This window comes from Leuresthes tenuis, unplaced genomic scaffold (genome assembly GCF_036924035.1).
Source record: "Leuresthes tenuis unplaced genomic scaffold, fLeuTen1.0.hap1 SCAF_6, whole genome shotgun sequence".
Lineage (NCBI taxonomy): Eukaryota > Metazoa > Chordata > Actinopteri > Atheriniformes > Atherinopsidae > Leuresthes > Leuresthes tenuis.
Window position 1 is genome coordinate 37,334,308 of NW_027325360.1, and position 15,748 is coordinate 37,350,055.

Here is a 15,748-nt window from a genome sequence, read left to right on the forward strand (position 1 = left end):
TAGGCTGGGTTGGTCATGTAAAGGCTGAAAGTATTGGGTTATGTGACCTGCAGAATATATCAAATGTTTCTCTACCAGAAACTCAACCCTGGTTATTCCAGATGCCATCAATAGATTTTATTATTCAGCAGAAGCTCAAAAAGAAGACAAGGCAGGGAGTTACTGGAGTCATGGTGCAAAAGTATATTGAACAGAATTATGCAAATAGTGCAATTATGCAAAGAGCCATAAAATGGGTGCGCTGGAGCTGCGGTTTACATCCCATCACTCCCAAGCACTCAGGTCACAAACAGTGAACAATATCCCACAAGGAAAAGCAGAAGGAAAGAAAATCATTAAAATATAAATGCAAAAGATTTGGCAGGAATATTGGGATATAAATGAGACAGGAAGACACTTTTATAATATACAAAAACAGGTGGGGAAAGGAGGAGTAGTAGGCGGGAGCAGGAAGGAAGAGGCAGTCATTACCTTACTCAGATTAGGACATACAGAGCTTAATAGCACGCTACACAGAATTGGCAAATATCCTGGTAAATGTAGATTGTGTGATCATCCTGAGTCTGTGCAGCATGTTCTTATGGAATGCAATTGGTATATATGTGTGTGTGTGAGAGAGAGAGAGAGAGAGAGAGAGAGAGAGAGAGAGAGAGAGAGAGAGAGAGAGAGAGAGAGAGAGAGAGAGAGAGAGTGACGAAAACGATCGGGTAAAATTAGGAGCTATGTGACTAAGTACTTGAAGGAAACAGGGTTGATGGATAGGGTGTATGTGTAAATACATGTGTCGTCGAATGTATCACACTCCAGTCCGGTAGGTGGTGGCAATGCACGTATAAACTGGATGCCAGCCGCCAATCAAATCTAAGAAGAAGAAGCAGTAGAACAAGAAGGAGAAGAAGAAGGGGAAGGACAACAACAACACACTCCGGACATTTATCGAGGAGCCCGCGGGGTCTGACAGCACATCATGTTTCTTTGTACTAAATCTCCAAGTATTCCCTCTCGGATATGTCAGCATGTTGTGCATACACAGCGCAGCAGAATGATGGCGTTGAGAATCAGGGGAGCAGGTCACCAGGTAACGCTGCGAAGTTTACAACACGTAACCGATACACACAGCTAAGTTAGGGCCATATTACCAATATCAGATGGTAATGAAATTAGAAATCGTTCACTGACACTGAGATAACTGACATCCATTTCAGCTCAGGAAGACGTTCGTTAATTCGGGGGTTCGAACATTTTGTACGCACTCATCGGATTCCATCTGCCAGGCTCCAAACAAAGTAAGTAGTTTGTTCCAGTGTAATGCCAAGAAGTGCACGCCTGCTGAGAAATGCATCCCCATTCGTGGGACCAGCAGGGGTATATATTTTGCCGAAAAAAGAGTTTTAAAGAGAGTCTGGAGTGGAATGATGTAACTACATCATAAATGTGTTTATCTGATTGAATTAACAAATGCGAATGTCAACAATGGTCTCTAAAATAAAAATAATTAAGTTTCATAGTTTGAAGTTAATTTTTAGATTATTTCATCTGGGCTATTGTGAGTAAATATTGTTCATATAAAAGTCTTTAGGGCTTACTACAAAAGTGTAAGTCACGGCCCTTACTTTGGAATATTTGTACAATAATATAATAATAGCACAGCTTTTACAGCAGCTGTGTGTCAGTGAGACACACAACAACTAATGATATGTGTGTGTTTAACTACTGCGGTCGAGACAGACCTTGCTTTATTTTGTTGCGTGCGCGAATACTGGTAATCACTGTTAGAAAACAGCTTTCAAAGTAAAAGCATGATTCCTCTGGATAGTATTTCACAGTTGTATTTCACAAAAATCTTACCATTGGAAAATATAACTACGCATTGTTATATTGTTATTGTTATATGTTATTCTTATATGTGGAACTGTACATCTCCACGGCCTCTTGTCAAAAGTAAGCTGTTCTTTCATTTTTAGTAGGGTTAGGCCTTCCAGCTTAGAATATAGAACACTGTGAGATGCTGGATGCTGCAATCACGGCAGAAGAAATAAAGGAAGTTATCAGAAAGTTGTGTGCTGGTAAATCACCCGGTCCGGCACACAACCCGTCCCGACGGGTTGACCACAAAATTTTATAAGTGTTTTATGGATGAGCTCACTTCACTTTTGTTACAAATATATAATGAAGTCTTTGAAAGAGGAGTGTTAACCCCCACTTTGTCTCAGGCTCTCATATCTTTGATTTTAAAGAAAGGCAAAGAGCCCACCGACTGCAAAAACTATTGTCCAATGTCTTTGATTTCAATAGACACTAAAATACTTTCCAAAACCGTCTCAGCAGTGTTATCACTATGCTAATGCATACAGATCAGGTTGAGTTTATAAGTGATAGATTTGCCACGGATAACATTCGGCGTCTGATTAATGTTATGTGGATGGTTAGGAACAACTTCAGCCATCTCACTCGATGCTGAAAAAGCAGTTGATTGCGTAGAGTGGCAATACCTTTTTCAAGTGCTGGAGATTTATGATTTTGGGAAGATGTTTCTAAAGTGGGTGAAACTGTTATACAATGGGCCTCAAGCAGCTGTACAGACCAATGGCATAATTTCTTCATATTTCAGGCTAGGTCGCAGAACCCAACAAGGTTCACCTCTCTCCCCATTACTGTTTTGTCTAGCACTAGAACCTTTAGCTGTTACAATTCGTAAAGACCCGAATATCTCCGGAGTCCCTATTGCGCGGACCACACACAAACTTATGCTATATGCTGATGACATTTTAATATTCATTACGGACCCAGACAAATATGTTCTCGCGTTGCTTAAAATTATAAGATCTTTTTCTAGGTTTTCAGGCTATAGAGTGAATTGGACTGACTCTGAGGCTCTTTCTTTGACGACGTATTGCTCAAAAACATTATTTCAAGCCGGATCATTTCAGTGGCCCCCTAAGGGAATAAAATAATTAGGAATATTATTGTCTTAGTCGCTTTTCCTGTTATTGGGGGAACCCATTGTTTCTACCTTTTCTTCTTCTTCTTCTTGTTTTATTCTATTGTATTATTGGGGATCTAGCAGTGTTAGTAGCTTTTCCTAAGATGAGTTCATCGCACCCTATGAAGTAATTTGCGCCATCTTGGATTTTCCGCCAGTTTGAATTATATCAAAAAGCTTTACAGGTCACGCAGATTGTCTGATTTCTATGGGACTTAACATATAGAATCTTCAGACCAAGCCTCATGAAAGGTATCGTGTGTACTTTTGAATTTCGCTTCCGTCTGCTCGTAACAGTCAATCAAATTCGGCGCCGACACGCCAAACAGGAAGTGAGACCATATCGATATATCCATTGATATATCGATGCCAAACTTGGTATATGGACTCATGATTCCCTTCCTTAGCAGCCATAGGCTTATCTGCTATGCTGCTTTCAGTATCTTCACCATTTTCAGATTCGTATTGAAAAAGAAACTTCCTGTTTCCACAGAGCAATTTTACTCTACATTATAAGCAGACTGAGGGCACTTTCACACCAGAGCTGTTTAGTGCACCTTAAATGGAATGGTGCATGTTTTCTTGGATAGTCTGCTTCATTTGGGCAGGTATGAGAGCTCAGCTGAACTCTGGTGCAGATCAAACAAGCGAGTCTCATATACAGAACAACATGCTGAACAGCTCATTGCCTCGCCTACTGCTCATCCTTGGCAGTTTGTTGTGAAAACCTCAATTAGTTTTGAACATTAAAGTGAAAACAGGAACACCAAGACTGCATAAGTTCTGTGGTGTTCAAGCTGGCTGAAGGGGATGGAATCAATGAGCCGGGTTGTTTTCTTTGTCATGTTTTTCTCCTTCCTGCTCAGTGCTCGTTTCAGACAATATCGCTCACAACAAGCAGCTGTTGCAACTGCGTGACGTCCAGGCAGTGTGATGTGCTTTCAAAAGTGCAGTTTGAAAGTGAACTAAACCCAATGAATTTCTATCCTGGTGTGAAAGCACTCTTACTCAAAAAGTCCCTCTAAAAATGTTACCCCAATCTGATGTTTTATTTTAAAGTCAAATCCCCCCCAAAATTGTCTAATATTAGATTCCTCTTCTCTTCAGTTCATATTAAAAAGAAACTCCCTCTTTCCACGGGCCAGTTTCCCTGTACAATGAAAGCAGACCCTCAAAAAGGTTCACCCCAGTTTAGTTGTATTTTTTTCAAAATAAAACCAAATTTGTCTGTTACCATTTTCCATGTTTGGATTCACATTGAAAATTAAACTCCTTGATTCTACAATGCAGTTTTGCTTGAGATTATGAGCAGACGTCTTCATAGAGACCCTTAAAAAAGTCTCACACACAATCTGAAGTCATATATACAGTATATATTTGTTCTATACCTAACAGAACCTACCTAAGGTTCTGTTGTTTGTTTGATATTAGATCTATCTTAACTGGAAACCACGTCTTCATTAAGATCTCAGGCTCAGGAATTCAGTCTATTACTCCACTTAAATTACTTAAATTTGAGTAGAGATAGAATTCAAGAACAACTCCCCAATACCTCTACCTGAATAAATCTGTTATTTTTTCTAATCAGCATTTTTAGTCCCACCTGTGATCCCAAAAATGAGGACACCAAATTAAATTGATTTAATGTTCTTTCCTTCAATGATAAGCATCATATTTTCCGTTTTACTAAAAAATGTATTGTATTTGTTGTTGCTTTTAATTTCCCATATATTGATGTTGTGTGAACTGTAATTTTATATGCAATTGACTAAGTTGAGTAGTGTCCGCATCTACATGTAGTTAAGAATCATTCTCAGGCACATGCGTATAATTCCATTATGATTGAGGTCTACATTTAAGACCAGGTTATACCAAGGTTTAGAAATCCGCAGAAAGGAATGCATACATTTCTTTGGTGTTTACAAGGAATTTTAGACATAAAATTCCAGAAAGTTTTAATGCATCTGCTGCCTAAACTGGACCTAGACCTTAACTGGTTAAGTTGGCTCTTGTTGCTATGATTTTTCCTTTTTAAGACAATGAAAACAAAATCTATATTTTGTTGTCTTTTTCTTTTCATAAAGTGAAAAAACAACATAAAAGTGAAAAAACATAATTCTCAAGTATTGAGGGAATAACACAATGTGTTGTTTGATTTCTTTTTAAAATTTATACAATTTTTCAATGCTATGAATTCTGACCAAATGTGAAATACCATCCAGAGGAATCATGCTTTATCTTTGAAAGCTGTTTTTAACAGTAAATACAAAATAAAGCAAGGTCTGGCTCGTTCGCAGTGTTTGACGGGGAGTAGCTGATCGGTGATCCACATTACAAAATACACGCTGGTGCATGTTGTACACAAACAATGGACATGGCACAAAAACTAATTGATAAAAGCGTTACTATCTGTCTACTGAGTTCTTATTGTATATTATTAAATAGCTGACCTCAGTTTCTTCCTTGTCAGTGGGCTGGAAACAGAACTGATGGCTGGTGCAGCAGAAATGTTCATTTAAGTTCAGGCTGGCGGGGAGAAGTGACCCCTGTGCAGAAAAGGTAACCTGCTGTTATCTAGTTCTGTAATCATCACGAGTGAGTGTTGAGATATTAAACTCATCTGTTGTGGCTTCGTCACTGTCCAACAGCAACCTGTCAGAAGCAGCTTATGAGAAGCTGGCAGATGAGACATTGGATGCTCTTGCCGATTACTTTGAAGACCTGACCGATGAAGTTTTCACTGGAGCAGACTATGATGTTGTCTTCTCTGTAAGTCATCACGTTTCCTCTCCACTGTCACTGAATTTAGTGTTTTTACTGACTTGATGGGCAAATGTTTAAAAGGGTGTCAAAGAGCTTATCCTTCACATAGCGCCAAATTACAACAATTGTCATCTCAAGGCACTTAAATAATATAGTCCAATTCAAGCCAATTGGAATTCAATTCATTGTAATCATAATCCAACTAATTAAAATTTATTAATTTCAAAAGAATCCAATTAATTCATATAGAGGCTATTTAAAAAAAATAATATCCTAGCTAAGGAAACCAACAGATTGCACTGAAACTTGTCTTCAGTCCAATCTCCCGTCCTGAGCCTGAGGGACTGTGGAAAGGAACGACTCCCTTTAACAGGAAGAAACCTCTGGCAGAACCAGAACCAGGAAGGGTGGCCATCCGCCTCGACCAGCTGGGGTTTGAGAAGACAGAAAAGAGGGGGGAAAAACACCATAACGCCATTCAAAGGATACCTGTTGGAACAGGGAAACACAAGTTAATAACCACAATAATGTCACATGTACATAAAATCAATTGAGAAATTAAACGGGGGGGAAAAAGAGAGCAAAGTGAGGAAAGGTGTGACAGATGAGGTCCCCCAGCAGTCTAAGCCTATAGCAGCTTAACTATGGGATGTTTCAGGATTACCTGAGCCATCCCTAACTATAAGCTTTATCAAAAAGGAAAGTTTTAAGCCTAATCTTAAAAGTGGAAAGGGTGTCTGCTTCCCGGACATTTACTGGCAGCTTATTCCACAAGAGAGGGGTCTGATAACTGAAGGCTCTGCCTCCCATTCTACTTTTAGAAACTCTGGGAACAACAAGTAAACCTGCAGTTTGGGAGCGAAGTGCTCTGTTAGGAAAATATCTTACAATGAGATCTTTAAGATATGATGGAGCTCATTAAGAGCTTATGTCTGGCATGAAATACGTTTATCTACTCACCTCTAACTTTCATACAGTTTAACTTTGAGAAACAAATTACACCTTGAAATATAGGTACACTTGTCCTCTTTCAGCCGATGTAACTACTAAATAGCTCACATTTAAAGAATTTCAGCTATGAGCCTTGAAGCCAGAGAAACCTTTCAGTTTCGCAGGAACAGCTTTTTCTAGTTGTGAGAATGCTTTAAGGCATTCTCACTGTTTTCCTGTTTTATGATTATTATTCCAACTTCTTAGTTCTTCCGTACATTTTTTGTACGTTAACTACTCCTACCTAATTTTGTTTGAAATATAACGGTTTCAAAAACATGAACAAATTTAAACTTTTTCTCCTCTTTTCAACCAAACTATTTCTGCAGATTTTCAGCTAGAGACGCCATTCAAACTTTAAACTAGAGTTGCACGATACCCACGTACGGTTCCTACTATACTAGAAATTCTACACGACGGTACTACCGTGGATTACTATATTATCGGTGCCAGTTTCCGCTACACAGCGGCCGCCTCGACTCTCCTCCCAGCTTCTCACTGCTTGCTACTCCCTTGTAAACAAACCCACAGGCAACCACTGCAACCGAACTACTCAGCTGCTGAATGATTGGCTGTTTGCCTGTTACTGGTGGCCTCCGGGATATGATTGGCTGTTTCCACACGCTGGGTCCGCCCATCTGTTAGCTGATTGGCTGTTTGTGTGTTTCTGACGGCTAGAATGAACTCCATGTAGACAGCTCCGATTCGAAAGAAATTCCCTTCAAAACTAAAGTTCTGTCTCGCCCAGACGCGCTCACAGTGGTCTCAAACACGAGACAACACACACACACACACACACACTCACCATGGCAGAACCAAAATCCACATTTGGAACTATTTTGGGTTTAAACAAGGCACAGATGGTAAAGCAATAGATGATGGCTGTCCACTGTGCATGTGCTGCCACTGAGCTATAGGAGCCAAAGGAGGCAACACATCCAACCTCATAAAACACCTGTAGTGTCGTCACCCAGATTTATATGTGGAATACCAGGTTAGTATTTCCTGTTTTTTGTATTTAGAATAAACCTTTTTTGGATTTGAGAAGTCTGCATCTGGGTCCTACCCTCCTCCACCGTATTCTGACAGAGCCAATGAGTAGAAGCTTGAATTGAGATCTCTCCCGCTAGTTCCCATCGCATATTTCTAATTTTGGAAATATTACAAGGGTGAAAGAAGGCAGTTCTAGAAACCTGTCTTACATGCGAGTCAAAGCTTCCTCTGTGTACCATTTTTCTAGATTTATCAGGAAGCCAATGAAGAGAAGCTGATCTCTCCTGTTAGTTCTCATCAGAACTCTGGCTGCAGCATTTTGGATCAGCTGGAGGCTTTTCAGAGAATATGTGGGACAGCCCAATAATAAGGAATTACAGTAGTCCAATCTTGAAGTAACAAATGCATGAACTAGCCCTACAGGGGGGGGGTAATAGATCTTTCTAATCTAATCTAATAGGCCTGCTAATCTTGTCTCATAGCCTCCTGGGAAAGTTAATTTGGTCTTTCAAATCTTGACTCACACCATCTACACAGTTAATTATTTACAGTGATGGAAATATTGAGTATGCCTGCCTAATGTTTTGCCTTTTTTTTTTTTGCAGTACATTGATTGAACATCTAAAGTATTAGTTGCAACAAGCTTTATGATTTTAGATTTGCAGTTGAAATAGTTCACAAAAGAATCTGTAAATGTCTGTTGTTTGTGTGAACAGAGTGGTGTTTTGACAGTGAAGATTGGTGGGGACCATGGCACCTACGTCATCAACAAACAGACACCCAACAAACAGATCTGGCTTTCATCTCCTACTAGGTAAGATGTACCACAAGATGAGAAAACTACAACACAAAAAAACAACATAGTTTTTGAAGTGTGAGCCTGTTTTCAGTGGCTCAACTGATACTGTTTTTAGTCACTACTGTTAGTAATCTTTGTGAGGGAAAATATTTTGAGCCAATGTACATCTACAGTAAGAAAAAGTTTTAGTTGGAAATTCTGTATTAATGAAATCGTGGACAGCCTCTCTTTTCAGTTTAGCGTTTCTAATGGCAGTACTGGGTTCAGTGGCATGTTTTGACATTATTGTATTCAACAAGGTGTGTCTCTTTGTGCCATCCCTGAGTGTGACATCTAATAAATGCATGTATATAGTCATGTTAAAAAAGTACACCTTTCAATCCTAAAGTTTCACATATGAGGACAATGAAAAAAATGTATTTTGTCCTTATCAGGTCTTAAAAGTCAGTAAATCCATCGTCAGATACATGACAACACGTAACATATTACACTGTATCATTGTTTATTGAACAGAAACAAAGACAAAATGCAAAAGCAATGTGTTAAAAATAAGTCTACTCCATGATTCAACAGCTTGTACAACCACGTTTAGTAGCAATAACTTGAAGTAATCATTCTCTGTATGATGTTATCAGTATCTCACATGGTTGTGAAAGAATTTTGGCCCACTTTTCTTTCCAGTGTTGCTTCAAGTCATGGAGGTTTCCAGCATTGGTTTATTCTATCCTTTATTTAACCAGATAAAAAACCCATTGAGATCAAGATTTCTTTCACAAGGGTGACCTGGCCAACAAAGGCAGCAACGCAAAACATAGTGGTCAAAAACAGACAAACGACAATAACACACAGCTAGTAAAAAAAAAAAAAAAAACATTTCAAATCTTAAAAAGCAAGAAAATAAGAAAAAAATAAAGTGCAGAAGTTGTTGATACAGCAGCAATTTAAGAACATAGGCACCCTTTAAAAGATTTCCATTGTCTTTTTTTTTTTTAATAGAGCAGAATGCTTCCAGAGGAACAAGTTGGGCAATTTTAAAAGGGGAACTCCGGTATTTTTAAACCTGGACCTTATTTCTGGCATGAAATACGTTCATCTACTCACCGAGAACAGTTTAGCGAAAGTCGGCGTCCTTTGGGAAGATATTTAGATAACTGGAGATCCATATAACGGAGTGAACGGGGCTTAGACGATGCAGCCTCTGAATAAGGCATTATCTGTCTTTATTTCACCAATACTTTAAGAAGAATGAATGAACGAACGTGTGCTATAGCTCTGTTAGTTCATAGCTGCTGTTATGTGGCTACTTGCAGCTATAGGAGAGCTAACGGAGGGAATTCTACACAGGAACTCTACTGGGACCACTTCATCCAGAGCTTTACAAGAAGATGGGACCTGATTCTTTTCGGATTCGAGGAGCAGAAAGATGCAGAATGTCATTTGAGCATAGTGCATAATGGTTTTCAGTTCTCCAAAGAAAAGTGCATAAAAAAGTGGGAACTTGGCCAAGGAGAGCTTCATACACCAGAGTCATCCAGTTTGTGTAGTGTCTTGTATCCAAGGAAGGCATGCCAGCTTTTGTGTATAGTTCACGGTGGGTGAGGCGGCTACAACCAGTGATCAACCTCAGAGCACAGTGATACACTGGAGTCAGGGAAAGAAGGCAGCTAGTTGATGCTGACATATAAACAACATTGCCATAGGCCGTACATGTTTCTGATACATGCTGATATCAGAAACTACCGAGCTTCACCCTTTATTTTGATATCAGATTTTTGACTTGAAGTTTAAATGAAAGCTCCTCATCAATAATGAAACCCAGGTACTTATAGCTGGTGACTAGTTCCAGAGTGGATTACACACTTCAAAATCATCCACATACAGAATGAGAGAAATAGAAATAGGGTTAGAAGCTGATGAAGAAATGAAGTGTAATTCTTCAACTAACTCATCAATACACTGTTGTGGTACATTGAATATGCTTTCCAACTTAAGCAGCAAGTGGGCTATGTGTTTTTCTATTAAATTGGGCAATTATCTCATGTCATTATCTTCAGCATCTTCACGCACTGCACCCTCAGTATCATCTTCATCCACAGGATTGTCCCCGGCATTTAGAGGATTTACATACCTCTGCAAAAGCTCAGACTTGAAGTCATCAAGAGTGTGAGGAGTGTGTTTCTATGAGAGTCAAATGTTCCATAAATGTTTGTTTTGAAAGGACAATTTTCAAAAACCCAACACACAGTTTCCTGTTTCTTTAAATGCCGACCAATGTGCTCAAAGTATTCTCTTTCTGTGGAGGTAGTGTTTAAAGAGCAACGTGGACATTTAAATGACAGTACAGTGGGCAATCAGTGTGACTTCTTGACAGATGGGTTTGCAGGCTGCCCCATGTTTTAAATGAGCAATAACACTCCCAATAAAGACAAGAGAGAGATTCTCTACCATGGCCATGTCTAAGTCTATCATGCTTTAAGAGATCTGTCTTTCTTAGTGTTTCAAATTTGCAAATTTTACAGATCCACTTAACTTTAGAAACTAGGGAAGGGTCTGTTTTAAATTATTTGAACTTAGGTCATTCAGAAGGCTGTAATGCCTACAACTTGTGCCACATCAGCAATACAGTGAATTAAATTTTACTGTTTTTTAATATTCAAGATAAAAAACAAGACAAACAAAAGCCTGCAAACTAGCCTACTACAAAGAAATGGGCATTAGGCAAGTACACACACACAACTAGCTTAATAATGTTAGGACCACTCCTGTGCCGTTGGCATCTGCAACATTTTCCTCGCCCGTGTCTTTAGACTGCACTTGCTGCTTCTGTGTCTTGATGAACAAACCGCAACTATGCTCAGTCATGTTCCAGCCATGCAGCTTTTGCTGGTCAAAACTTCATTGGCACTACAACAATTTTCAATTTGAAAGAGGCAAAATGGGTAATGTTTCATCTTTGCAAAGTTAAAACTACTGCTATAGAAGTTCAGATTTGGCTGCCACCATCAAACAAAACTTAAAAAAGACTAAAGTTATAGCTGAATTACAACACCAATTAGCTAAAAGTCTAACATTTCTAGCTTAAATATTACCTACGCTTATCGAGGAAAAGCATTCAATTTTATGCAAAACAATTTCTTGTTAGCTAAAGTTAGCTCAATAAAACAAGTCAAAATATTATACTCACCAAGTCTTAAAGTTTTCAAAATGTCTTATGTGCTCTGCTCCATTCCCTCCAAAAGGCATGGACTGTCAGCAAAACAAGTCGGGCAGGTCAGCCTTGTACTCAACTTGGAATGACACTTAAGAGATTTTTAAGTTGTACTAAATGAATACACTTCTGAGTTAAGTTAAGGCAGAAATTTTTGTTCAAAATCCATTTATTATTTAGTTGAGACTATTTTCTTAATTTCAATTTAGACCAACTTTCTAAATTAAGTTATCAACTCATTATATGTACATGTAATAAACACAATTTTTTAGGCTAAAAAAGCTCTTGATTTTGAGTTATACCGACTAACCCCATGAATCATTTCTTAGAGTGTTTATAACAGCCATTTTAATTCAAATTTATTCCCTTTTTTCTCTTGTGATTGCAGTGGACCGAAGCGCTATGACTGGACAGGTGAACGCTGGGTGTACATTCATGATGCTATCGGCCTCCACCAACTGCTTTCTAAAGAGTTTTCCATCATCTTCAATAGAGACATAAATCTGTATAACCTGCCACATTCCTGAAATGCCATACTGTAAAATATCTGCTTACTTTCCTTGCTAATTACTTACTCAGAAAAGCTACAACCACTGTATTTGCTGTACAAAGTTTTCAGTACAGATACTTTAAAAGACTGGGAAGCAAATATGTTTTAATTGTGTGCTCATCTCCAAGCCTTCCTTTGTTTTAATAAATGTAATGCCTACACTTCATTCTGTCAACCAGCTGCTAGTGGTCATCCCATGGAATGCTATTTAAGGCATTTTTCACAAGACATTGGAATATGAGTGGGGAAGGAAATTACACCACAAAGGAGAGCAAGATGGTACCTGAAGCTATCATGGCTACCTTTCAAAGTAGCTTTGACAAGCAAATAGTATGCTGCAAGAATTAAAGAAAGAGCAGAAAATCATGATGGACAAGTTAGATGACTTGGAATTTGGATCCAGGTGGAACAGTCTGGTTTTATGGCATAGCGAAATAAGCAGAGGTGAAGTGCGACTCGATGGCAGACAAATTGCTCAGACAGGAGTTTTCATTAAACTCAGATCTTCAGATTCAAGGAGCCCTCCAAGCTTTAGTTCTATAGCCCAAAGCAGGTCAGCCACCAAAGTCTAATATTGTGCGATTCCAGTAGTTTACTATGAAAGAAATAATACTGAAAAATATGTGGGATAAGGAAACTGTGCAAAGTAGAAAAAAATGGTCTTTTTTTACCATGGCAGAGGATGCTGTGGCAATGTAAAGCAGATGTAAACATCAAGAAGGTCTTAAAGAGAGAAGGAATCCTGTTCTAAATGCCTCTCAACCAGATGTGCATTCACTGGCCTTGCAGTGTGAAAACTTATGGCGATGCCGAAGACACAACCAGCAACTTGAGTAATGGAGGATATGAGGTGGAGAATCCAGTGGGCAACACCAGGGACTCGGCACTCATGGAAAAACTGCGATTGCGACATAGAACCTAGCAGGAGAGAGCGAACAGGGGAGGTTGGCAGATAAGCATGGGCACAGCTGCAGAAATTTCAGTGCAAGAATACCAGTGAAGGATCAGTATGGCATATACTTCTGTTTGGATTAATGTGGCAGACATTTAACCATTACTGAGAATACAGTTTGCTTTGGAGTGTTATATACTCTGGAAATGTTCACTGAGAGGTCTAAAGTACAACTTTGAGAACTAGTATGGGCATGTTAGCCATGAATAGGGGCCCTCTCCTTTTATAAAGACTTTCCCCTCAACAAAAAAAATATATTTGTGTTCATGTTGCTGGTTTGGTAACGTTATCTGGAGACTTGTTGGTGAGATATTATATTGATCGAGATACTACAGTGATTTAAGGACATTGTTGTGGAGAAAAGAGTGGTCAGACTCATCGTGTCAGCCTCTTATGGGGAATTTATTGAACAGACCGTCACAGAGACGTACATTTCAGCATACATGGAAGTTCCCAATGACCTCAGTTTGTGACAACTCTTTATACCTTTCTATATCATTCAGTGTGTGCGTGGCCCAAACCCAATCTCTATTTGGCGCCTGCTGTCTGAGGATGCTACTGCATCTTCGTCATTATCGAGACAGAGTTCATTCTGACCTCAACAACATGTTATACAAGCAGTGTCAAGACATAATATATGGATCGAGCCGTGTCAAGGCACAATATGTGGAGCAGTGTCAAGGCCCTGCTCTCCCACAATATCAAACGAAATTAATGTAGATTTTTGTCTGGAAATCCAGTCAAAAGGACCAAAATTATGATCAAACTTAAGAAAGAAAAGGCATGGATAAACTTCCTGCAAGAGACCCATCTGTCAAACAGGGGAACAAGGCAAGGCAGGGCTGTTGCCTCAGCCCTGTACTCTTGCTCGCCCTTGTACGGCATTTAATTATTGAACCACTTGCCCAAATGATAAGACAAACTAAAATCAGAAATATAAATTAATGTATAGAAACATACATTAAGTCTGTTTGTGGACGATATTGATCTACTTCTCTGATCCAGTAGAGTCTTTTGGACACTTAATGCAAAAATTTGACAAATTTGGTCTGTGTTCGGCTAAAAAATAAATATATGCAGAACTTAAAACTCTTATGTTCGATTGTACCCCAAATTAGAACCCTACAAAATGGAAGATAAAATGGGAAGCAAAATCACTTGTGAACAGTGATAAAGTGTGATAAGTGTGAACATAAATAAAAACCTAACAAAACTATATCAAAACAACTATGAATGCATAGACAAGGATGTGGGGAAGACAATAGAAAAGTAAGTTACATAAAAATGAATATACTGCCATGTCTGTTATGTCTGTTCTTATGTAGCCAGTAGATGTTCCGCAAACCTAGTTCTATGAATAGGATAAACTTACATACAGATTTATTGGGGAAGTAAAACTGCCAAGAATATGTTATACTACTTTACAGTTGTCGAAGGCGAAATTGGTAATGGCACTGCCAAGAATAAAAAAAACTACTTTCATACGGCCCAGTTGCATTGTCTAGTGTATTTGTGCAATACTGATTATGTAGCCTGGTGAAAAGATATTGAAGTCTTTGCACTCAAATATCCAATTCAAGCAGGTATTGGGGAAACTGAGACCCCAGTCTGTTGAAAGAAGGTCTGGATCTCAACCCAACATTATTTACCCAAGAAATATGGTACTCCACTGTAAAACAGCTAAAACTGTGAAAGAACTTTGATTACTGAAATGGACAGTTCACAATGATAAATTTAAAAGAGGAAAATTCTTCAGATTCAAACAGTGTGTAGGAAAAGCTATAACAGCTATATGTAAAACAGTAAAAGAAAAAGGTATCAGACAAGTAAAGACAAAGTACTTCCTATCATAAAGACATTAAGCATTAATGTTGTACCCAAAGCTGTATCAATCCAATACTGTTGTCTTATGGAATCAAAAGAAATATGTGGGAAGATCGGGAAACTACAATCTCAGAAGTGGTGAGAATTTGCTTGGAATAATCAAATCTGATATTTCATAACACCTCAAATTAAAAGTAAACAATTAAAGATTCAACAACCATGTTTGAAACTATATAACCACATGGATTTAGACTACGCACACACATCTTCTGAAACTGTGAGAAAATACAGCCCTTCTGGGATGTAGCTGTCTGTGAGATAATGGGACATGTGATACCCCTATTTAGCCTTGCATTATACTCTTGCATTATACTATCTGGAGGAAACTGTGGATGTAAAAGACTAAACCTTGCCAAAGACTCTTTACGGCAGCAAAGAAAGCCATTTCTAAGAATTGGCTCAAGACTGAAGCACCAACCTACAAAAATGGATGTCTATTGTAAAAGATGTCTTCACAATGGAAATACTTTTCATATGCTGAAAATGAATAAGGAAAGCTTTGAGAACTCATACAAAACAAGCAAAGGTTAAAAATACTTTGATTCTTGGAAAACCCAATGCCACAGGCTTGGTTTGTTTTTTTTAGATTTTTTAGGAGGAGTGGCAGCTATCTTCAGATCAGGGTT

General features: G+C 38.6%; 1 protein-coding gene across 1 annotated transcript; it reads left to right on the forward strand.

The window, feature by feature from the left end:
* The first annotated feature begins 885 nt into the window (after positions 1-885).
* On the forward strand, positions 886-12,461 carry fxn (frataxin). Its single transcript, XM_072388622.1, has 6 exons — positions 886-1,078; positions 1,206-1,286; positions 5,454-5,542; positions 5,632-5,752; positions 8,446-8,543; positions 12,125-12,461. The coding sequence occupies exons 1-6, from the start codon at positions 968-970 to the stop codon at positions 12,261-12,263; spliced, it is 639 nt and encodes a 212-aa protein (XP_072244723.1). The 5' UTR covers positions 886-967; the 3' UTR covers positions 12,264-12,461.
* Positions 12,462-15,748: the final 3,287 nt, after the last annotated feature.